Source organism: Pogona vitticeps, chromosome 8, assembly GCF_051106095.1.
Source record: "Pogona vitticeps strain Pit_001003342236 chromosome 8, PviZW2.1, whole genome shotgun sequence".
In the NCBI taxonomy this organism is placed as follows: domain Eukaryota; kingdom Metazoa; phylum Chordata; class Lepidosauria; order Squamata; family Agamidae; genus Pogona; species Pogona vitticeps.
Genome location: NC_135790.1, coordinates 15,795,641 through 15,819,524, shown reverse-complemented (window position 1 = coordinate 15,819,524; position 23,884 = coordinate 15,795,641). Strand labels below are relative to the sequence as shown.

At 41.7% G+C, this 23,884-nt stretch overlaps 1 protein-coding gene across 2 annotated transcripts in view; it reads right to left on the bottom strand.

Moving 5' to 3' along the window:
• Positions 1-7,015: 7,015 nt before the first annotated feature.
• TMEM218 (transmembrane protein 218) overlaps positions 7,016-23,884 on the bottom strand; it is a 28,620-nt gene continuing 11,751 nt past the window's right edge. For both annotated transcript variants that reach the window (XM_020814074.3, XM_020814073.3), the window contains exons 4-5: positions 20,585-20,687; positions 7,016-7,345 (exon numbers count right to left, since the gene is read on the bottom strand). In XM_020814074.3, coding sequence (XP_020669733.3) covers positions 7,208-7,345; positions 20,585-20,687 — 241 coding nt within the window. In that variant the 3' untranslated portion in view covers positions 7,016-7,207. The remainder of the gene's footprint in view (positions 7,346-20,584; positions 20,688-23,884) is intronic.

Sequence of the window (23,884 nt, the reverse complement as noted above, 5' to 3'; positions counted from 1 at the left end):
TGGGGAAAGTGTAATCCTCTAGATTTCTGCCTGTCGGGCAGCTGCAAAAGCCACAGAAGCCCTACCAGAAGGGAGAGGTGGCAACCTTATTCTGAAACCCCCAGTGCTGGGACATACAATGTCAGTGAATATGGCTGCAGTATCACAGGAACATCCCAGCGCTCTGTGTTTTTTCAATCTGCCATTAATTGGTGTAGTCTTTCTTATCTAGTGGTGGGAAACCTGTGATTTCCCAGGTATTTTTTGGTCACAAAACCCCAGCATCTCTGGTCAGTATCATGGTGGCTGAGGCTAGTGGGAACTGTGGAGTCCAATAACATCTGGTGGGCCATTGATCTCCCATCAGTCTTCTAGAAACACCGGACGACTTCACCTCCGGAGGTCTCCCTATGTTTAGATCAAGAGTTTATTGGAAGATATATTCCAGAGCCGAGGAAAATTAATTGTTTGGACTATAACCCCCAGAGGTCCCCAACAAGCATGGCTAGTTCGAATAACTTTTCCAAATTCTGGTGTCGTCTAAAGAGGATTGGTGTCTCTTCAATAACAATGTAATGACAATGGCGTCAAGAAGAGGTGGCAGTGGGATACTGAGAATGAACTGCTTGGAAAAACATATATACTTGGTTGTGCGTGTCTCCCTTTGGGTTTGTCGGTAGATGGAGCCAGAGGAAGAACAACCAGAGGGAAGGTCCTTACTCCACAGTTCCTCTCCTTGCTTTCTGTTACAGGCCTCCCAAGTGCCTGGATTTGTGCCCCTCCTTCCTAGAAACATTGGGAAACAATGCTTTTTCTATGAAACTAATGGGAAGAGTATTCGCGAAGGCTTTCACGGCCAGGATCTAATGGTTGTTGTGGGTTTTTCGGGCTCTTTGGCCGTGTTTGAAAGGTTCTGAAGATGCCGTCCACAGAGACTGGCGAAACATTAGGAAGAACAACTTTCAGAACACGGCCAAAGAACCCGAAAAATCCACAACTAATGGGAAGAGTATTTTTAGGGAAGTGAAGGCATTCTTTTTTTTTTCTTTTTCTTTTTTAGCCCTTCAGATCTTTTGGATGACAGCTCCCACAACCCCTTGCCATTGACTTTGGCCAGCAGTGAATATATTAAGAGGAAATGTACTGGGTCAGAACAAAAACCTATATAGTGCAGCAATCTGTTCCACCTAATAATTGATAGGCGTATCTTCCAACTGTACTGCAAGACCTATGCTCAGGACAAGGTAGAGGTAGGAATACCTTCAAGGAAACCCAGAAGCCAAGTTCAAAGTAACTTCTTTATCTTCCTCCATTTACTGAACCAACAATAACAGTCTAAAAAGCAAAAAATTAAATTAAATTAAATTTAAAAAAAAATAAAGCTAAGTGTGCTGCCTCATAGCACTTGAAGCACTCTCTGGGAGGTTTATAAGTTAATTACGCAGGCTACACATTGCCCCCCAGCAAGCTGAGTACTCATTTTACTGACCTCAGAAGGATAGAAGGCTGAACTTGTTTGGCTTTGTCTGGGGACTCTGTTGGCAGTGGCCTCCGTGCAATTTGAACACTTGACTTGCTCCAATACCATCCAGCTATAACAGGCATGGGAAACTGGTGGCTTTGCAACTACTAGACTCCATCACCCATTAGCCCTAGCCAGTATGGCCAACAGTCAAAAGTGATATGAGTTAGAGGACATCAGGAGGACTGCAGGTTGCCTACCCTTGGGCTATGGTTCAAAGCATTTTCCCCCCCGTGAATGCCCGAGAACATCATAGAGACTCACACTTTTCAGCATGCCCTGTAGTGCATTTTCATTGGCTAAATGTATTAGTCCCTATGCAAGAAAGTAAAGACGAGCAAGTCAGAGGTGTATAAAAATCAAACGATATACCATCTCTGGCTCCCTGGATACTCTGTATCTGACCTTAGGGTTTGTGATAGTTAAAGCAGAGCTACTTGACAGATTACAGCAGGAGGCTACAGAATTAACACATTTAATTAAATCTCTCTGGGCTTAAACAAGAATTCTGTGCTCCTTTCACAAAGGGGGAGGGAAGGAGCAGATACTTGGGCTTGGAAGTAAATAGGCCACAACTTTATTAAACCTATGAACAGCCAGCCAACTTAACAAGCAGGATTTGAGAAGTGGTGGACTTTGGGGTCTTTTGCCTTTGATGCCCTGTAAGAATAGCGAAGGAAAGCCGTTTGCTCACACGAGTGTCTGTCCTTAACTTAGGCCAGGCCAGGCCAAAGCTAAGTGCCACTTTTGAAGGGGCTCTCACAAAGAAATCACTGGATTGATTCTTTCATTCTGAGCCATTCTGGTTGGTTCCCGGGATGCTGGCTGGTTTTTACAGTAGAATAGCTGTGGCAGAGGGAGGAAGGGAAGGGAAGGGAGGGGAGGGGAGGGGAGGGGAGGGGAGGGGAGGAAGGAAGGAAGGAAGGAAGGAAGGAAGGAAGGAAGGAAGGAAGGAAGGAAGGAAGGAAGGAAGGAAGGAAGGAAGGAAGGAAGGAAGGAAGGAAGGACGGACGGACGGACGGACGGACGGACGGACGGACGGACGGACGGTGCCGAACTGAGCAGCATAGAATAGAAAAACAAGTCCAAGCCTTCTTTGGGTGGTCATTGGGCGAATAGCAGAGCTTCCTCACCCCCACCATTTGAGCACTTTAAGAATATAGTAATAGGTATTCACTGAGATTATGTATAAATGTGTCCAATGCATGGTCTGCAAGACTACTAATAGGTACCCAGAGTGGTGTAGTGGATAGAGTAATGGAGTAGAACTCTGGAGACCAGGGTTTGAATCCCTGCTCAGCCATGGAAGCTCACTGCGGGAATGAAACTGGTAAAAACACTCCTTAAATATCTCACTTACCTTGAAAGCCCGGTTAGGGTTGCAATAAGTCAGTTCTGACTTGACAGCACAGAGCAACCTGAAAATGCTTCTCCATTATTGCGGGGTCATTGCAAGCATTATTTTTTGGTTTTTGTTTTAAAATTATATGCAGGTAAAGACATACAGCTAACATTTGATTTTTGTGTTCAAAGTGATTTTGAAGCCTGGGCATCCACCTCCACCCTTCCCAGCGGCACCAGCATCCAGCGTGAAAGCTTTTCTGTTTGTCCACAGGCTGTTTCTTAGTTCCTTGCCTTGTTTCTGGCTTTTCTGGTATGCCCATCATGCCATTGGGAACATGTGAGGAAGTGGAGCAGAAGAATCATGAATCATGAGTCTTCATCTGTCCTTTGGGCGCCTTCCCTCCCAGCTTCTGTCTGCCCTGCTTCTGCGATATCAAAAGGGTCTAATCCCTGGTCAGATGTTTTGGGCCTGAATGTGAGGGTTCGAATGATGGGACCTCCCCTTCACCAAATAAACCAGTAGTCATTTTTGCTTCAAAAGAACTGTTCTTATTTATTAACACAGGTAATAAAACATCAACATCATGCAAGCTTGGTAAAAACGTCTCTTGCGGGAGCAATGGCTCCTGCAAGGGCAACCACGTTGTCGGTTTCAAAGGGATTCAAAGACTTAGGTTCCCAAGGTCCCGCCAAGACCCGTCCAGGTTCTTGGGTTAACTCTTTATTGCTCTCAGGAGTCAATAATGGGAGGGTTTCCTCATCTCCCGGCCATCCCCAAAGTGGGGATCCCTCTCCCTGTTGGACATCCCATGGTCCAGGTAACAGCCCATCTTCTTCAGTTCCTCCAAATGCCATGCTTTGCGGGCCTCTCTTTCTCTTTCTGCCGCCTCCTTCTCTTCCCTCAGGCGACAACGCCACTCGCGAGTCCTTTCTTCCTTCTATTTTCAGCTTCTTGCTTAGGGACTCTGACCTGCTCCCAACGACCAGTCCAGGGGTCTTGCATCCATATCGTTTCCCAACCCCCCAGTATGTTGTCCTGGTCCACCTTCATATCCCCTGCTCCCGCCTCCACCACAGACTGCCCCATCTCCTCTTTTCCTGCCATTTCCAGGTCGGTCTGGGTAGAGACGGTTAACTATTTTATCCCCATCTCTAAGTCCCGGGTATCTATTCCTTGGTGTACCATCCTATGTGGCGAAGGGGGTGGAGTAGTCTGTATCCCCTTAGACGCCTTGGTGAGAGACGGCACTCCCACTAGAACTTCATGACCAGGGTCTCGGGCTCCACACTGAAATCTTTGGGGATGGAATGATGCTCATCTGGCAACCCTATTTCTCTCTCCCTGGAGACCAGGGCCTTCAGAGCAATGTGTCTTCACAACAATATCGTCTTACATTCAAAGCAGCCTCCAAAGTTTCTCAAAATGTACACAGTAGGGAAACTGTGCATACTAAAAAAAAAATGGATACCAAAACCATCGGTGGATTTCTGTGCGAGCGCCAAATAGATAGGGTCATCAGATGCGGAACCCAGAAAGGGAAAGAATGCTGGTGGGTTTCTGAGAAATGCTACAAAATGGAACGATTTTCACATCTCTCATCCTCACCACATGTTGTGGCAATAAATTCGGTATGCTGCTGGATCGCTGCCAGCCATCAAAATCCTACTGAGTTAGGTGTTTCAAACCATTCATTTAAGTGGCCTGAATTTGACTTGCTGCTGAATTGTGACTAATGCGGTTTTTAAAAAGCAGGTTATTTGCTACTTTACCTGTTTTTATTAGGCTCATATAATTCAACATTTTCTCTGTAGAAATGAAATCACAACCTTATTACTTAGCCACCACAAGTACAGGTATAAGAACCTTTAAAAAATTTCAAGGACACCAGCAGCTTTTCCTTTGCAATTTCTTGCCACCTCCCCAAGTTTTTATGACTTTCCAAATGGACTGTTGCCAATTAATATATGATATGGAAACATTGACAATCTATTTTAGGAAGTTTCCCTGTTATTTGCTGAGTTTTTAAGTATTCCTTAGCTGGCCAATTACTTTCCTACTTATTCTTCTTGTTAAAAATAAGGAGGTTTGGCTATTTTAGAATTATTCTGTGGGTTTTTAAAAATCACTCCCAGAGCAAGTATTTTTAATGAAGTTGGAAAATGTATCTACTATCTTGTTAGAAAGAGCCCTTTGCCATCTCACTTGCCTCTTTCGCTAGGAGACAGAGGGGCTGTTCTCCCATTTCAGTTTAATTTTTTAGGCCAAATGAAAATTATTCTGCAGTTAGTGCCAGCAAAATGGGAGAGCTCAGTCCAGGGGAAATTAGAATTGCCTGCAGAGGATAACTGAGCAAGAGCAAAGATGAGAAGCCAAAGGAGAGGCTATTTAATATCTGCAAGTTATGGAACCACTCATTGCAAAGAGGGAAAAAAGCAATGTAAAGAACCGGGGAAATGATACATTGTTAGGGCACTCATCCTAACGAAGGTATACCAGAATTAACATGGCAGCATCATGTACAGGCATAAAAATCCTTCCAACTACACTCCTTTGACAGTTCCAATAGTAACCATTACAAACTTCTGCAGTTTCCGCTATGCACATTAGCATGCAGTCCTAGTTGCAGAATTCAGATTATGGAGGAAGCCAGACTCCCATGTATTTCAAAAGCCAGCTTTCTAGCCCGCATATCTATGATAAATAAAATTTTTGAAGTGTAGTTAAATCATACTTCAGCAAATTGATTTTAGTAGATTTCGTTTTATTTATTTAGTAAATTTAGTTTTATTTAACCCTGAATAAAACTAAGTAGAAAAATCACACTGAACAGGACTTCTAGTGTGCTGGAGGGAGCATTTTTATGTTGTCCGTGGTTTCTTTTATCACTTCTTAAAAGACTATAGGAAGCGATCATTTATGGCTTGGAATTTTGTACTAAATTTAACTTCAACAAATTGAAGTTAAATTCAGTTTGGAACATAGAAAGCTATTTTATGCAGGCACTTTTGGTTTGTCGAGGCCTATATTTTCTATTCTGACTGGCAGCAGTTCTCTGATACTTAGACACTTTTAAAATACGTATTATGTGCTACATGTATACTTCTTTCCCCCACCATCATTTGAACTTTTTAATATTATAGTTATAAGATGATGTGAGTCTTCTTTTAGAAAAAAAGTTAAAATAATACTTGGACTTGCCATCAATCTCCTGCATACAAAATGTGTGCTTTGACACAGAGCTATGGCTTCTCCCATCTCATTAATATATACAGAACGATTAGTTTGCAAATGCTGTGTGTTAGATATGAGATTGTTTAGAACAGGGAACTGATATGATACTGAATATGTTTAGCATCTATGCAATCCTGGGCATGTAATTCTTGAGGAATGGCTGCACTATTAGTGATTAATGAGGATTTTAAAAAAGTTGCATGCACACAATGTATTTGTAATATATTGATCTTATTTATTTATTTACTTTATATACCATATGTTCCATGACATGACCTTTCCATCAGCTATACCGGAATGCCAGACATCATGAGCATTTGTATTTGCAGATGAGACCTCTGACTCACCCATTCAGACATTACGTTTTTCCTACATGTGTCTGCAGAGGTGGAAGTAAATTTCACACTGGGAAGATTGGGGAGGGGAATTCAGTGTGAGATTCATCCCCAAGAGAAAACTTTAAACTGGATACAGGCTGTTTTCTCTATACTTTCTAAAAGTGGACAACAATAATCTGGTGACTATGAAAAATGATCTCTTGTCCTCCTGTAAGAACTCAGCCAAGTGACTTCTCAGAGGGACTCATTAGCATCTCTCACCTGTGTCGAGAAGGAGGGGAAGACAACAAATAAGCCCTCAGGGATCCATTAAATTAAACCCACTAAATACAGAAGGCACTACAAAGAAATACTCAGGCTATCTGTCTCTGTACAGAGAGGGGAAAACAGAAACTAGTTACAAATCAAATCAGCATTTTAACGTATGAAAAAAATATTTATTTAATAAGTCACCCTGGTAAAAGAGGCAGCTACAAGTTGACATGGTGCCAAAATAAGAGCAGACATCTGTGCTCTTGTGCAACTATACTACTGCACAAACATACTTTCCAAAGGAGGTAAAGGCAAATTCAAGGTGGAAAAACAACATGAAAAACAGTGTTAGGACTCAACAATACTGTCTTTATTAAAACTGAAATTTATAAACTGCTGTATCTTACACAGCTTGGGATTTCACATAATGAACAGGAGGAAATAAAATAATCCATTAAAGCAAATCCATCTTCTCCCATTTGTTACATCGATGTATTTTCTTCGAGCCAGAGCAGCACTGGCAATGTGCAGCTTGCCTTCTTATGAGGGAACTCTTATTGGCTTGGCGTACACAGGTTGCATGATGTGATGGATCAGAAACACAAACAGGCACCCTAGGAAAACGACGCTCAAGATGGAGAGCAGGACAAAACGGCCGATGAAGAAGGTGTCCACAATCTGAGGGGAAGCATAACATTCACCAGTCATTGACTGAAATGTCTAAGGTGTTAGTCATGTTAATCTGCTGTAGCAAAAAAAAAGCAAGGTGGTTTGTGGCACCTAAAAAGACAAAAGGTACAACTATATTGCAGTTTACCCCAAAGTTTGTGCCAAAGTTGGCAAAGTTAAATTCAATGTATTTTCCATTGAGAACATAATGTATAGATAACACATTTTTTCCATGGGTATTCTCTGGTTTTTGTTCAGCCAGCAAGAGTCTAGCGCTCTTTTGTCGCAATTCTACTCACACTGCTTTTTTGTTGTTTGTTTCTGGAAGGTGTAACTGCCTATATTGTCCAAAGGGGCAGTGGCAGAGGCGTCCAAGGGCAATGTTGACTGTACAGCATTTTAAAAAAAGAATGGATAAGTGATATAGTGCTGAACTGATACAATGGTGCCTCAACTTATGAACGTCCCTACTTACGAACATTTCGACTCACAAACAGCTATAGTCGCAACATTTTGCTTAGACTTGCGAATGGAGCTTCCACTTACGAACAGAAAAAAGGCAGGGGAAAAAGGCAGGCAATTCAGATTTCTAACTGTAGGTGGCAACGAGGCTGCTTTGTACTGCAGCTCTTTCACTTTCGGCAGTCACAGTGTGTGTCATAGTCGTCGTCGGAGGCTTGGGAGAGCATCCTTCTGCTTCGGAGTGAGCATGTGTGTGTGTGTGTGTGTGTGTGTGTGTGTCTGTCTGTCTGTCTGTCTGTCTGTCTGTCTGTCTGTCTGCAGGGAGATAAGCTGCTGTTTTCTCCTTTTAAAAAAACTGTTATCGGTGGGTTTTGGCTGGGGCAGGTATGTTTCCGTGCTGTGTTGTTGATGGCTTTAGTGTTTCTTTCTGGAGGATTTTTCTTCTTCTTATTCAGCAACAGAGTGCCTTCCGACCGGGCTTGCCTGTGTTTTATTTATTTATTTATTTATTGGTGATTTTTTTTTTTTCTTCAGCTGGAATGGATTAATCCATTGTCAATGCATTCCTATGGGAAATGGTGCTTCGACTTACGAACATTTCGACTTACGAACACCATTCCAATACAGATTAAGTTCATAAGTCGATGCACCACTGTATAAGAACATATGGAATTGCAGTGCTTATCTGACATAGCGCTAAACTGTAAAATCACAATTGTGAAAATTGTTTGGAAAAGATACAAGAGGCAAGATGTTCCTACTGAATGGAAATGGTATGCAAATACCACGGGAATATCCCCCTCAACTGAACTTCTTGCTTCTACTCTGAACAAACTTTTTATTATGCTTTTCCTATTTAGCTCTACTTCAGATACTGCAAGTCCTGCCGTTTCCCAAGTTATGATAGCAATTCAGTGCTATTTCACTTGCCAACTTGGAAAAAAACAGTCTGGGAAGAAGACAGTGTTAATGACAAAAGAAGGTGGGGGACCTGTGATCCCAGTAAGAACTGCAGAGATTTGAGGTGCGGCATAGACTCCTTCCCTGAAAATTGCCTGGGATAATTAAACATTCCTTGTTAAGGACAAGAGTGATTTAATTACCATAGGAAACTCTGAATCAACCCAGCACAGCCTCCTTTCCAGTTGCACCCTAAGAAGTGTTGCTGTTTGGCCTAAGCTTTATAATGCAACATTTGAAAAAGTGCCCTATAGACTTCAAAGGTTAATGAGAAGGAATCTTACAGCATCTCTCTCTCTCTCTCTCTCTCTCTCTCTCTCTCTCTCTCTCTCTCTCTCTCACACACACACACACACACACACACACACAAAGTGGTGCCTTGCTTAGCGATGTTAATTGGTGCAGCAAAAATTGCTGCTAAGCGATTTCATCGCTAAGTGATTTTAAAAAGCCCATAGAAACGCATTAAAACTAGGGGTGGGTGGGGCAGAAATCTAATAAATACCGTATTTTTCGCTCCATAAGACGCACCTTTCCATAAGACGCACCAATTTTTTAGGAGAAGAAAACAGGAAAATATAATCTGTTTTCTTCGCTCCATAAGACGCACAGACTTTCCACACCCCTGTTTTGTGGGAAAAAAGTGAGTCTTATGGTGCAAAAAATACAGTAAATAAATATATTTGTATTTGTGAGATGCTGCAAGATTCCTTCTCATTATTTGTGAAGCAGAATACATTCCTGGTAAAAAACTAAACAAACAAACAACTCCGCAAGAAAGAAGGAATATGTGTACCCATATGAAGTCAGATGTGGGCTGAGGTCACTGGCAAAGGCTCTACCAAGCAGCCCCTGCCATCTGAGGATGAGGTAGGAGGTAAATGAGGAGAGGACCTTCTAGCTGGAAGTGCCCCTACTTATATAAAAAACCACACTATCCATAGAAAGGTTTGCTTGGCACTCATGCTGTTCTCTTGCAGGGGCCAGGGGAAGAGTTTGTTAACACTTCATGCCTGAAACCTACTTTGACTGCTGCTTAATTGCAGGTTTCATTATGATTGATTGGTTTTGCTGCACAGTATTGATTTTATTGCATTAATTTCACTGTTTATATTTTAGACCCTGATGTTGGAAAAGTGTGAAGGCAAGAGGAGAAGGGGATGACAGAGGACGAGATGGTTGGACAGTGTCACCGAAGCTACCAACATGAATTTGACCAAACTCCAGGAGGCAGTGGAAGACAAGAGGGTCTGGTGTGCTCTGGTTCATGGGGTCACGAAGAGTTGGACACGACTAAATGACTAAACAACAACAAAAGCCGTGGGAGTCTTTATATAAATATACTATACTTTGTCAGGCATGCTGAACATATGTCCAAGACAGAAGGAAATTGAAAGAGGGGATGTATTTTATAATTAGTCACGATTTCCTGACAGAGTTGGAGTAACTTAGATTTAAATTAAACATGAATATAAGCTGATATTTAGAGGATAATCAAATGGTTAAAAAAAGTATAAAGTGTTTTTTTGCATTGAAAAATGAATAGATTAGATGCTTGTATACTTAATATGAATAGATTGGATGATTGTATACTTTGTGTTCTCCTATCCTTAAAACCCTTTTCCCATCCCTTCCACTCCCTTTTATCTTCTGTATTCCCCACCCTTTTCCTAGTAGTTTAAAAATAAAAATTTTTTTTTAAATGCTCCAACTAGCGTACAATTGCACTCATTTCACACACTAGCAAGGTTATGCTCAAAATCCTATAAGGATTCAGCAGTATGTGGACCAAGAACTCCCAGAAATACAAGCTGGATTTCGAAGGGGCAAAGGAACTAGAGACCAAATTGCTAACATGTGCTGCATTATGGAGAAAGCCAGAGAGTTCCAGAAAGCATCTACAGTACTTCTGCTTCATTGACTACGCAAAAGCCTTTGACTGTGTGGACCACAGCAAACTATGGCAAGGAATGCCTGACCACCTTATCGCCTGAGAAATCTATATGTGGGACAGGAAGCAACAGTTAGAACTGGATATAGAACAAGTGATTGGCTCAAAATTGGGAAAGGAGTACAACAAGGCTGTATGTTGTCTCCTTGCTTATTTAACTTATATGCAGAATACATCATGTGAAAGGCTGGACTGGATGAACCCCAAGCCTGAATTAAGATTGCCGGAAGAAATATCAACAACCTCAGATATGCAGATGATACCACTCTGATGGCAGAAAGTGAGGAGGAATTAAAGAACCTCATAATGAGGGTGACAGAGGAGAGTGCAAAAAAATGGTCTCAAGCTCAACATCAAAAAAACTAAGATCATGGCCACTGGCCCCATCACCTCCTGGCAAACAGAAGGGGAAGAAATGGAGGCAGTGACAGATTTTTGTTTCTTGGGCTCCATGAACACTGCAGATGGTGACAGCAGCCACGAAAGCATTAAAAGATGACTGCTTCTTGGGAGGAAAGTGATGACAAACCAAGACAGCATCTTAAAAAGCAGAGACATCACCTTGCCAACAAAAGTCCGAATAGTCAAAGCTATGGTTTTTCCAGGAGTGTTGTATGGAAGTGAGAGCTGGACCATAAAGAAGGCTGACCGCTGAAGAATTGATGCTTTTGAATTGTGGTGCTGGAGGAGACTCTTGAGAGTCCCCTGGACTGCAAGGAGAACAAACCTATCTGTTCTGAAGGAAATCAACCCTGAGTGCTCACTGGAAGGACAGATCCTGAAGCTGAGGCTCCAATACTTTGGCCATCTCATGAGAAGAGAAGACTCCCTGGAAAAGACCCTGATGTTGGGAAAGTGTGAAGGCAAGAGGAGAAGGGGATGACAGAGGACGAGATGGTTGGACAGTGTCACCGAAGCTACCAACATGAATTTGACCAAACTACGGGAGGCAGCGGAAGACAGGAGGGCCTGGCGTGCTCTTGTCCATGGGGTCACAAAGAGTCGGACACGACTTAATGACTAAACAACAAAAAGGAGGATATTTCATCAATCGGAATAAACAGCACCGCATATCAATTTTATTCCCATGCAAAAGTATATTCTGTACTTGTTTACAGTAAAGGACTCTGGAATGAATAAATGCACAATTAAATCTTTTGGAGTTTTTCTTCTGTGCTCATTATGACTGGATATGTGCAAAAAAAGCCTTGGGTCTGGTTATGCATATTGAATGGCTTACGAGTCAGCTGCCCTGCCTTGCAACTGCATTCTATCTGCATGGATAGCACTCGACCCCACTAGCAAAAATGGGGCAGTCTACCCTCCCCATGTGCACAGGGAAGCATGCCAGGACAGAGGAGAATTGGGATTGGAAGTTTTAGACGTGTGCATAAAAGCCAAGCCGTTCTGCATAGCCATAATCAAGGGTGGCAAAGGACACCGTCTCTCCCCCCACCCAAACAATAGGACACGGATTCCAAAATCATCTTTCTTGCTCTTGGGGTTAGCCGAAACACTAACCTTACAAAAAAGGTGAGCTTCATGAAACAGCATTAACACAAGCTTGACCTCGCCTCTGCTACAGAACAAGTCTCCTGTGGGTGCCATGTTTGCTCGTTCGACACGCGTCACTTTTTAATTAGCCAATTAGCAGGCTTTGGGTGCCGAAAGCACAGGGCATGTATTATTGATACCATATTGTGCTGGGCTGCTGCTGAGGTGGGTCTTACGGATCCTCTGAATGAACTTTCTTTTTATTGTACAGCTCTGTCTTTCAAACATACTGCACTTCTCAGTCCTACTTTCACGGTTCCTCTTGAACCAGATTCTATAACCCACAGACTAGCAAGTAGCGAGAAACAGGGCCAGGATTCAAATCTCAAGGGCACAAGGATCTGAATGAAGAGTCTTGCCATGCCAGATTACCACTGCTGCTCCTCTGCTTTTACATCAGGCTTAGTCTTTGTTGGGTTCTGATATAATAGGATTAATGTAGCACAAGAGTTACCTGGTGCCATATCATCCCCTAGGCAAACAATTTGCCCTTGCTGATCCTATATATATATAAATATATTTTAAAAATCTACTGGTTGTATTTGCATCTGACTTTTCCTTCTTCTCACAACAAATGTGTCAGATAGGTCAGGCTAAGACAGAGTGATTGGACTAAGGCTACCTGGTGGATTTCAAGTTTTACTGGAATGCATAATTTATTCTATACTAGTTCTCTTACGATTGTTCCTGCTGTAGGTAATTCCGGAATCCAATACAAAGTCAAACCCATGAAATGTAAAAAGTGTTGTTGTGTATATGTTTTGGATAGAAACTATTCAGCTGTCTCTCCACTATGTTTTTTAATAACATCTAGCCCAGGAAAAGAAAGCAAAGAGAGGAACAGTCACCCTCTGCACCCATTGTGAGTGCTTGCAGGCTGGCTCATACAATACTTAATTTTGGGACTTATCAAAATTCCTAGCCAAAGTACATGCTCAGAGATACTCTGTTCCTCAATTCTTAAGGTAGAGCTGTCTTTTGGGCCACTGAGCCCAAAAGTTCACCACTGAGTAGGTGGGTGAACTAATAAAAGAAAAAGAAAAGAAAAATCAGGTAAATCCCTAAAGACGAAGTCTGCCCACCCTTTTTTCCATTGCTACTACAAGAGCAGACAGGCCATGTCTGTGGTGGTCCAGTCCTTATGGAATGTCCTATCCCAAGATATATGCATGGCTGCCTGACAATTTTTAAAATCAGCTTTAAAGACATGACCATTTCAGGCCACCCATCTTTTCTACTGTGATTTTTACTGGCATGGCTCCTTTTCATTGTCACTGTTGTTTCAATTAGCTATATTTTATATTTGTTTGTTCCAAATTCTTACTGTGTAAACAGCCTTGGGCCATTTTTGGATTGGGAGTAATACAAAAATATTATAATTTTTTTAAAAATTGCACGTAGAATATCCCACCCCCACCCATGTAGATGCTTTTTCTTGAGAAGTGACATCCACACCCTTTGCAATACCGGGTGTTAAAGTAAGGTCCTGGACATGACCATGCTTTAGAAGAACGGCACAGCTGTCTGGAGGCAGCAAAGGCAATTTCCCCTGCTGTTAGTATGTGGCAACAGCAGGGCTGGTGCAGAGAAACGCAGTCAGGAAGGAGCTTCGTGCCAGACAGCTCAAAGCATTCCCAGTCTCTAGAAAGATGGAGGCTTTTGGAATGAAGGTTGCGTTTAAATAATTAGGAGTGGGAAACCTTTGGGAAGAAAGAGAATTTCCTCTGAAGTTGATCTACAAGGGAGCCAAACAGCTAGTAAATGGAAATTTAACAATTTTGGAGGGTTAAATCTAGCAGCAGGAAAAAGCCTTGAGAAGGAACATTTGCTTATTGGCAAAATCTGCTGGAGGCAGCAGCTGCAAGCGTGTGTTTTTGGGAAGGGGTAGGATTACAGCTGCCCCTGGAGAAGGGGCATCTGGGGTGGGGGGGGGAAAGGAAGCACTCTAATAAGCAGCCAGATGCCAGCACCAAGAGAAATAAAAACTGCTCTAAGGATCAAAGATGTGATCATTAAAATTAAAATTCGTATCTCCATTGCCAGCAGTTTATATAGCATTCTTTTAACAGATTTAGGTCATGTTTATTGAATTGGAGACAATAGATGTCTCCACATTATGAGACCGTTTTTCCCCATATCAGGGCAATGTAGAGCAAGGCTGAGCAATCTGTGGCCCTCCAGATGCTGGGCTGCAACCCCCATGACCCTCTTCATCCTCGTCTATGTTGGCTGCAGGAACAACACCCACAGTCCAGCAAGCTCTGAAGGGCTACAGGTACTGCATCCCTCAAGGGAGAGAAACAGGCTCAGTGTCGATGGTAGCTTTTTCAATGGAGGGGAAACAGAAGGATTCTCTTGGATCAAAGTGTGTGGCTTTTTATGTACAGCATGACCAGATGCTGTATAAATAATTTTAGGCTACAATGTCGCAAAGAAATCGACCCTGAGTGCTCACTGGAAGGACAGATCCTGAAGCTGAGGCTCCAGTACTTTGGCCATCTCATGAGAAGAGAAGATTCCCTAGAAAAGACCCTGATGTTGGGAAAGTGTGAGGGCAAGAGGAGAAGGGGACGACAGAGGACGAGATGGTTCGACAGTGTCATCGAAGCTACCAACATGAATTTGACCCAACTCTGGGAGGCAGTGGAAGACAGGAGGGCCTGGCATGCTCTGGTCACGAAGAGTCGGACATGACAAAACAACTAAACAACAACAACAATGCCGTAAATCCACAAGCAATGGTGTGTGTGTGAGGATTCTGGGATTTGTAAGATCACAGACTTCCCCCCAAATAAATGAAACACTGAGTGTTGACAACATGGAAAATTCAGAACAAAAAACAGCAAAGAGTCAGGCAGCAGAGAGAATACAGAGGAAACCAGCAAAAGACACTAGTGACAATCAGTTGACAATCACTATGATCTTGCGTCATGGTAGAATACTCAGCAAGTACCTACACTGGTTCACCTTATGCGGGGCATTGGATATTACTGAGTCAGTTGTGAGCAGAAGTATTTTTTAAATGCAAAAGTGACAAACAGGTGGCTCTCCAGATAGGCTGAAATCTCTCCACCCCTAACCAGCAGATGTCCAGTGCGGCAAAGAATCCTAGGAGATGCACTCCAAGGGACTCTGGAAACTCATATGTTCCCCTTTCCTGCACTAATGACAACTTGTTTACATCCAGCAGGTGGACAAGAAGCAATACTGATCCATAAGGACTTGCCCCAAATGCAGTTAGACTGTGAATTCCACTGTCCCTCATCATAGGCTACTTTGGCTACTGAGCTGCAAGCCAACATGTTCCCCAGTGGTGTTGGTGTTGCATTAAGGCAAGTAACCCTGACATCAGTGGTTCCCAACCTTGGGTCCCCAAATGTTCTTGGACTGCAGCTACCAGATGCCCTTGCCAACACAGCTAGAAGTGAAGGCTTCTGGGAGTTGCACTCCAAGAATGTCTGGGGACCAAGCCTGGGAACCACTGCCTTAATCAGGCCCCAAGCCATCTAGCACTCTGAAAGCTAAAACTAGCATATTGGATCATACAACACCATAATCTGCAACATATTGTACCAACAAAAGATTTTAGACCCTCTTCAAGGGTAATCACATGCAGAGTGCATGACAATAGCCAAGATATAATACCATTAAAGCATGGATGACTATTGCCAAGTAGATCAATTCAGGAATGTTCATAGTTGGTGCACTAAGTGGAGTTGTGCAAAGGTACTCATCACTGCTGGCAACTGGGAATCCAGGAGCAGCATAAAGTCAAGGTGCACTCCCAGACTACTAAACTGCCAGGTGGGGTGCAACCTGTCCTGGAACAGATGGATCCCAATTCCAAAGCCTGACTTCCTCCATCCTGTCAGGATTTGATTTCAGCGTATTCACTGTTACCCAAACCTTTACCAATCTCAGGGAGTATGGTTTTAAGGTGAACAGAACAATCATCTTAGATCAGGCCAAAGGTGCATTTACTCACTATTTCTTTAACCCAGTGGCTCTCTGGATGTGTTAGACTGCAACTCCCATTATCCTTACACAATAGATTAGTGCACTGGTTCTTAACCTTGGGTTACTCAGGAGTTTTGGACTGCAACTCCCAGAAGCCTTCACCACCAGCTGTCCTGACTGGGGTTTCTGGGAGTTGCAGTTCAAAAGCATCTGAGTAACAAAGGTTAAGAACCACTGGATTAGTGCATGTCCTGGTTGGCATGGTGACAGCTACAGTCAAGCACATTTTGATGGGCAGCAAGTTAAGGAAACTCAGTGTACATGCAAAGGGAAAACACAGGACTTTCATGTTCTACTAAGACAAACAAATAAAATTTAAGACACCTCTTAGGATTTTAGACATAAAGAATTCCAATCTGGTATAGTATTTCTGCAGTCAAAAACCAGGAAATTGGTTGATAACTACATCCATATCAAAGGTTTCAGATTTAAATGTAAATTGTTGGGTTAATAATTTTGAATTTGCATGTCATGGCAAGGGAAAAAGTGAAAACGGAATATGATTTTTCCCCTCCTTTATATTTTAACAACTGGGCACTATCATTTTTTCTTTTACTATGCAATAAACTCCTAGATATTGGCCAGCATTTCCATCTATCTATGAACAGTAAATCAGGCCTTTTCTGTGCATCTTCTAGGGCAAGAAACTATTTCTCTAATGAATGACCCAACAGGGAAACAGATTCACTTTGCAAACAAACCTCAGTGCAAAAGTATTTCCTCTCAGACGCTGCTAAATGGTGCCTAATATGGTCACTTCAGTAGGTAATTTAAACATTCCTTTTGACACTTCACTTTCCAACACATATTTTTCAAACTGGACCTCAACCCCCCACTTCATCCATACCTGTAATGGGAAAACTAGCTTCAGTAATACAGTATTTCTTTCTAATTTCTAATCCTGTCTGAAATAAAAAGCAAAATAAAACAAAAACAAATCCAGATTGGAATTAGATTTCTACACTGGTATTATATTTCTTTGTTATCAGGAAGAGCACAGAACTGAAATACCTGCTTTATACCAAGCTAGACACTAGAAAAGATCATGAAGTATAAAGATGTGTCACTGGAGACTGAGACCAAGATTCCTCCACACTCTTGTATATTCAATCACCATATGCGGGTGTGAAAGCTGAGCAATGAAGAAAGCTGACAGGGAAAAAATGATTCATTTGAAATGTGGTGCTGAATGAAAGCTTTGCAGATACCATGGACTGCCAGAAAGAGAAATAAGTGGGATCCAGATTTAATCAAGCCTGAATTATCTCTGGAAACCAAAATGTTGAGACTGGGCAACAACATGAGAAGACAGGATTCTCTGGAATAGATAATAATGCTGGCAAAGATTGAAGGCATCGGGAAAAGAAGAAGACCAAATATGAGATGGACTGACATCCTAAAGGAAGCCATAGGCTTGAGTTTGCAAAAGCTGAACAGGGCATTTTAGAGATCATTCATTCATAGGGTTAAGATAACTTGATGATTATAACAACAAAGCGACGTTTCTGTTGGGCCCACTACTGTCTATCTTCTCTGACAAGGTATCTCTGGGATTTCAAGAAAGAGATCAGTTGTCTAATTTTTGATGACCATGATGATGTTCACCATTTTAACTGGAGATTCCAGGGACGTGGCCAAGACTTAGAATATTCCCAATGTAAAACCACAAAGTTCCTTATATAGATTAATTTTCCATGTGTATCATTATACCAAGCAACATAGTGGTCTCTAACACTCTGGCACTTTCTATAAAATATCACTTATGTACATTTTAAATTATCCTTAATTTATTTCCATCGTAATTGTACCTATATTCACCTCTAGTAATTATAATGCTTATAACAGGTACTGTAATTTCCTCAGTCTACAACCATTTCTTTTCAAAGGAAAACCATCATTATTGTGCTGAAGACAGAAATCCTGGAGAGGACAGCTTGCACATACAATTTCCCTGGAATATAAGTGGAGAGTTACGGCATGTCTTGAATGCATAATCCAGCCAAGGAATGTCTGCAGGCATCCATATGCAGGTATGCTCTATCTACGGGGCACTGGACAGATCATATTCTGAAACACATGTCAAAAGGTGTACAATGGGATTCTCGTATCCATGACAGATTGGTTCCAAGTACACTTGTGGATATTGAAAAGCACAGATACAGTGGTGCCCCACATAACGAGCGATTCGTTTAACGACGAATCCGCATAGCGATGTGTTTTTTGCGATCGCAAAACCGATCACATTGCCATGTTTTAGATGGTAAAACATCGCTTTGCGATGATCGGTAAGCGTTTCACTTACCGATTATCGCATAATGATGTTTTAAGAACAGCTGATCGGAGGTTCCAAAATGGCCGGCGGGTGAAGAAAATGGCCATCCACTGTGTTTTCGCGCCCTTTCCTTGCTTACTGGGCAGCGAAAATGGCGGCCGCATGGAGGATTTCCGCAGAACGGTGAGTTTTTTGCCCATAGGAGTGCATTAAACGTGTTTTAATGCGTTCCTATGGGCTTTTTTGCCCCACATAGTGACGAATCCACATAGCGACGATTTTTTCCGAACAGATTATCATCGCTATGTGGGGCACCACTGTAATAACAAATCCTATACATGGCACGATTTCTGGTTCCCTTTAGTGGCCAGGTCTGGTAACTACACCATGGAAATATGTATTTCTGTGGGGTTTTTTTTTCTTTTAATCATGGAATCATATAATAATTGAGTTGGAAGGGGCCTATAAGGCCATTGAGTCCAACCCCCTGCTCAATGCAGGAATCCAAATTAAAGCATTTCTGTAGATGGCTAATTTTATCTTGAATGCGTCCACCACTAGAGCACTCACCACCTCTCGAGGTAATTGGTTCCATTTCCATACTGCTCTAATAACAGTTGTTCTTCCTGATATACATGCTAAGTCTGGCTTCCTGTAGCTTGAACCCATTACATGTCCTGCACTCTGGGATGATCGCAAACAGATCCTGCCCCTCCTCCATATGACAGCCTTTCAAGTATTTGAGATGTGCTATCACAAGTCACCTCAGTTTTCTTTTCCCAAGACTAAACATGCCATTCTTTCAGTCTTTCTTCATAGAGTTTGATTTCCAGTCCCCTGATCATCCTTGTTGTTCTCCTCTGAACTTCCTTCTTAAAGTGTGGTGTCTAGAACGGGACACAGTACTCTAGATGAGGCCTAATGAGTACTGGATAGAGGGGAACGAGTATCTCACGAGATGCGGAAACTATACTTCTATTAATGCAGCTTAAAATATCATTTTTTTTGTAGCTACATCGCACTGTTGGCTTATATTCCGTTTCCGATCCACATCCATTCCAAGATTCTTCTCACTCATATTGCTGAGCCAGGTAACCCCATCTTTAACTGCGCATTTGATTTCTTTTCCCTAGGTGTAGAATTTTGCACTTACCTCTGCTAAATTTCATTTTGTTGTTTTTCAGCCCAGTGCTCAAGCCTATCAAGATCTTTTTGAATTTTGTTCCTGTCTTCCAAGGTATTAGCTATTCCATTCAATTTTGTGTCAGCTGCAAATCTGATATTTTTAATATTTTCATACTGTGAATAAGTGAAACCGTGGATAGCTATCTTACAGATACAATGGTCCTATTGTATTTTAAAGACCTCTATACCATCTTACTTCCAAAAAGCAACTCAAAAAGGCTACTGAAAACAAAGCTATATTACAATATTTAAGAATACTGAACATACAGCATTTCTATCTTTCTTTCTAGTATTTATTATAGTCAACTGATTATCTTTACTTCTAGGCACGTGCCTCCCAAATGGCCAACGGACTGTCTCTGACAGTCTACCTGCAATGAAGTTATATACTCTCTCACTCTGAACTGAGATGACCATCAGCAAAAGAGGACAGGCTTCCTGTGCCTTGAGTAGTCTGGTAGAAGAGGGAATTTCAATAACAGTAACTTGTTACAGAAGCTGCTGTACATCTGCTGAAATACCCTCTTCTACCCAAATATTAAAGGCACACAAGCTCTGTCCTCTTTTATATGTCATAAGCCAAGTCTGAACACATGATATCCAGTTTTTAATAATGACTCCAGTCTTTGGTAGCAGCATCATTCTAATTCTTTGTCCTTCCTTTCTTCAAGAGTAACACACTTGCTTTCCCCTGGGAACTAGGCAATTAGCTGACCATTTGTGGTATACTCTATTACGGCTGTGCCTTGTGCAAACACTCAATGTATTATACAGTATGTAGACAGCCTAGTTTTGATACATTTATTAGAAAGCATTATGAACTGAGGAGAGAAGTCAACACCTGTACCTTAATTTCTGTAGCTGGTGGTGGCAACTCACTAGCACGAGGGAAAAGCACCAGAGCTAGTGTGATGATTACAGCAGCAAAGAAAACTAGAATCACAGAAAACCTAGAGAGAGAGAAAGAATAAAACAAGAATCACAATGAAAAGCAGAAATCTATCCATAGTTTCTTAGGAATAACTTTTTAATATAACCTATGTAGGATCACCAACTCTCATGACCCTGAACACATTACTTTAAATTTCCGGATGGAACAGTAGAACAGCAACTCTTTCTATTCTCCTCTTTCTCAGACATGCCAGCCATCCCCTTATCTGTGGTAATAAGTAAAAATCCAGGTGTACTGAAAAACAGGTGAAAATTAGAGACAACAAGATCCAAAGGGGAACAGGTAGGAGAGCCTTGCCTTTATTCTCTCCTGCTATATCAGGAGATTTGACAGAAAGTGTCTGGCATTTGAACTGCAACAGCCTTTCATATGTACAGGACTGGGCTGGAAGAATAATACAGTTTTCAGCTGTTTGCAAGCATCTCAGGGCCTAATTGCATTGCTATATGCTGAATGACTGCAGTTTCAGGATGCACCTTTTCTTTTTTTAAAAATTACACCAGTGACAGTACTCTATGATTCCTCAACAACAACAACAACAACAACAAAGAAGACTTAAAAGAAAACTGTGGTCAGCATTCATTTCATGCTAGGTTTCCTTCCTGTCATTTTAAATAAATAAAACAGCAAGAAGTTGCTTTATAACAAATAATATATACCATGTCTTGTGAAGTTAAAAATGCATTTGAAAGTCTTATTAAATTGAGACTGCCAATTGCCATCTGACAAAGTTCATTATTCATATGCTTTCCCAAATGGGAACCCCTCCCTCCAATCCCTTGCCATATTACTCTTTGGCCAAAATCCTGTTGTACAGTTATGCCTGCAGAAGGCAAATGGTGTAACTCACAGTGACTTCTTGCTGACAATTAATGAATCCCTGTTTTGGTTTTCAATCATCTTCCAGCCTACCAGACTGGCATGCACCCAAAACTCTAAGCAGCAGCTTACTAATGAGCAGCAAGAAGCTGCTGCAGGTTGTATCTTTTGCTTTCCTTTTGGCCTTTATTTCATTAATAATAATTTACTAATTCATTGCTTGTCATTAACAATAGCTGCACAATTTGACCTACATTTTTAAATACAAGGCACCAAAATGCATTCTAGGAATCTCTTAAACTATATTTAAGACAAACAGCAAGCCAAATAAACCATCTAGTGACACAGCCTAAACATCTGGCAAAAGCTGAACATTGTCATCAGTAGGATTATAAAGAGCAGGGATCAGAAACTGTGGTTCTCCAGATGCTGTGGATCTCCATGTCCATAATCCCAACCCACTGTAGTTGAGACTAATGGGAACTGGACTAGAGCAACATCTGGAGAGTCCCCTAATCATGCTCTACCTCCTCACACAGGGGTTGCATAATTCTTTTTAAAAACCCATATACATTCTTCTTCAAATTGAGGAGGCTTAGATGATCAGTTAGGTTTTACCTCTATCATGCTAAACATCAGTGCTCCCACCAGGACAAACAGAGAAGCAGCCTGTGTCATTTTGAGGCAGCTCTGGGGATCTTTTGGTGAGAAGGCACATCCTCCTCAAGAGAAAATGAAGGGAAGCATCAAGTAGCCACCCAGCCCTAGTGAATGAAAGTAGCTAACAGTGAAGGTTCATCTGGCTATCAGATGTAGACCTCCCTGCCTGATAAAGAAGATATTCTTGTGAGTAAATAACTACTTCTGAGTAGGATACTCCTCATAAGTAAATCAAATCTTATCATCGGCTGCCTGAGTTCTGGGTGGGGCTTTGAACCTAAGGTTTAAAAGTCTTCTCTTACACACATAGTGTTGAAACCATGTTTATGTGCCAGCTCTTGGATGCTGGGCCTGTTTTTTTTCTGGGAGATTAACTCATCATTGGATCCTCTGTCTTTGGATCTTGCAGCTGTCTTTGGACTGGGAGTGGTCCAGTATTGACTCTCGTCAATTTTATTTATTTATTTATTTATTTATTTATTTATTTATTTATTTATTTATATCCCGCCCATCTGGTATATTATACCACAATTTGACCCCGATTTGTTGCTGGGGCAGCCTGAAACAGCATTGTGATCCCATAAAAAAATGTTAAACCCAGAAGAGGGTGTGGTAGTACTGAAAAGACCATTTATAATTATAATAGATAAACAAAGGCCATTTTAATATGTGAAATGACATGACAATGAGACGCAATCCTACTGCTCCCTTACCTCCCCATGAGTAAGTTGGGCATATCTGTTTTGGCTGCCTTCTCTACAGAAGAACTCTGATCCCAGCCAGCTATTGGGTCTTAAGGAAGAGGTTTTACCTCTTCATCATCATTATCATTTAGCAGTGTTTTTTCTTTGATTATGTACAACACTCTAGGGCAGTGATGGCAAACCTATGGCACGCGTGCCACAGCTGGCACACAGAGCCGTCTCTGTGGGCATGTGAGCCATAAGTCGCCAGATTGCTGCTCCCCCCCACCCCCCACAGCTGAACTTGAGGAGGTGGGTGCAGCCATGGTGCTAGCGCCCCAACAGGTGGCGGGCCAGGATCCAGAGCAGCTGGCGCAGGCGGATCTGGAGTGGGGTTTGGAGGCTCCTCCATGCCTGGGATTCCCCCATCCACTGCCACTTCCAGAACTCTGGGCAGTCTTCTGCAGTAACACAGCATTCTGTGATAAAATTGTATCCCTTTTTTACACATCGGAATTTTTCTCTTTTTCTAAACAATGTAACTCGGCCAGTAACAGGATGAGGCTTAAACAAACAAAAACTCTCTAACTCACTAAATCCTGAGGAACAATCTTAAGGAAGTACACAAGCCAAAATGATAAGGTGTGAGTCTCATTGAAAATACTAATGTGAATTGTGTTTTTTAGAAGATGAAGCAGTATGCAATAAAAGAACAGATTAAATATCACAAGTTTTTCCTGACAACAATAAGGCAGAACATGAATAGGTCTTTTACCTTCTTTTTTTTTCCATTTTGGAGGCAGCAAGAGATTTAAGGTATATATTACACTTTTCCAATATTTTATTTTATTTTATTTATTGCACTTCTGTGCTGCTTTTTACGTTCGCTCAATTCAATAGTCTACATTCTAAATGCTTCCATTTTTCTTAGGGGTGTGAACCAATTAAAGAAATCTTGATTGATTAAAGTTTGACTTCTAGTGAATTGTCAGATGAAATAAACTGCAAGAGTAAAACCAGTAGTTCTGAGAGT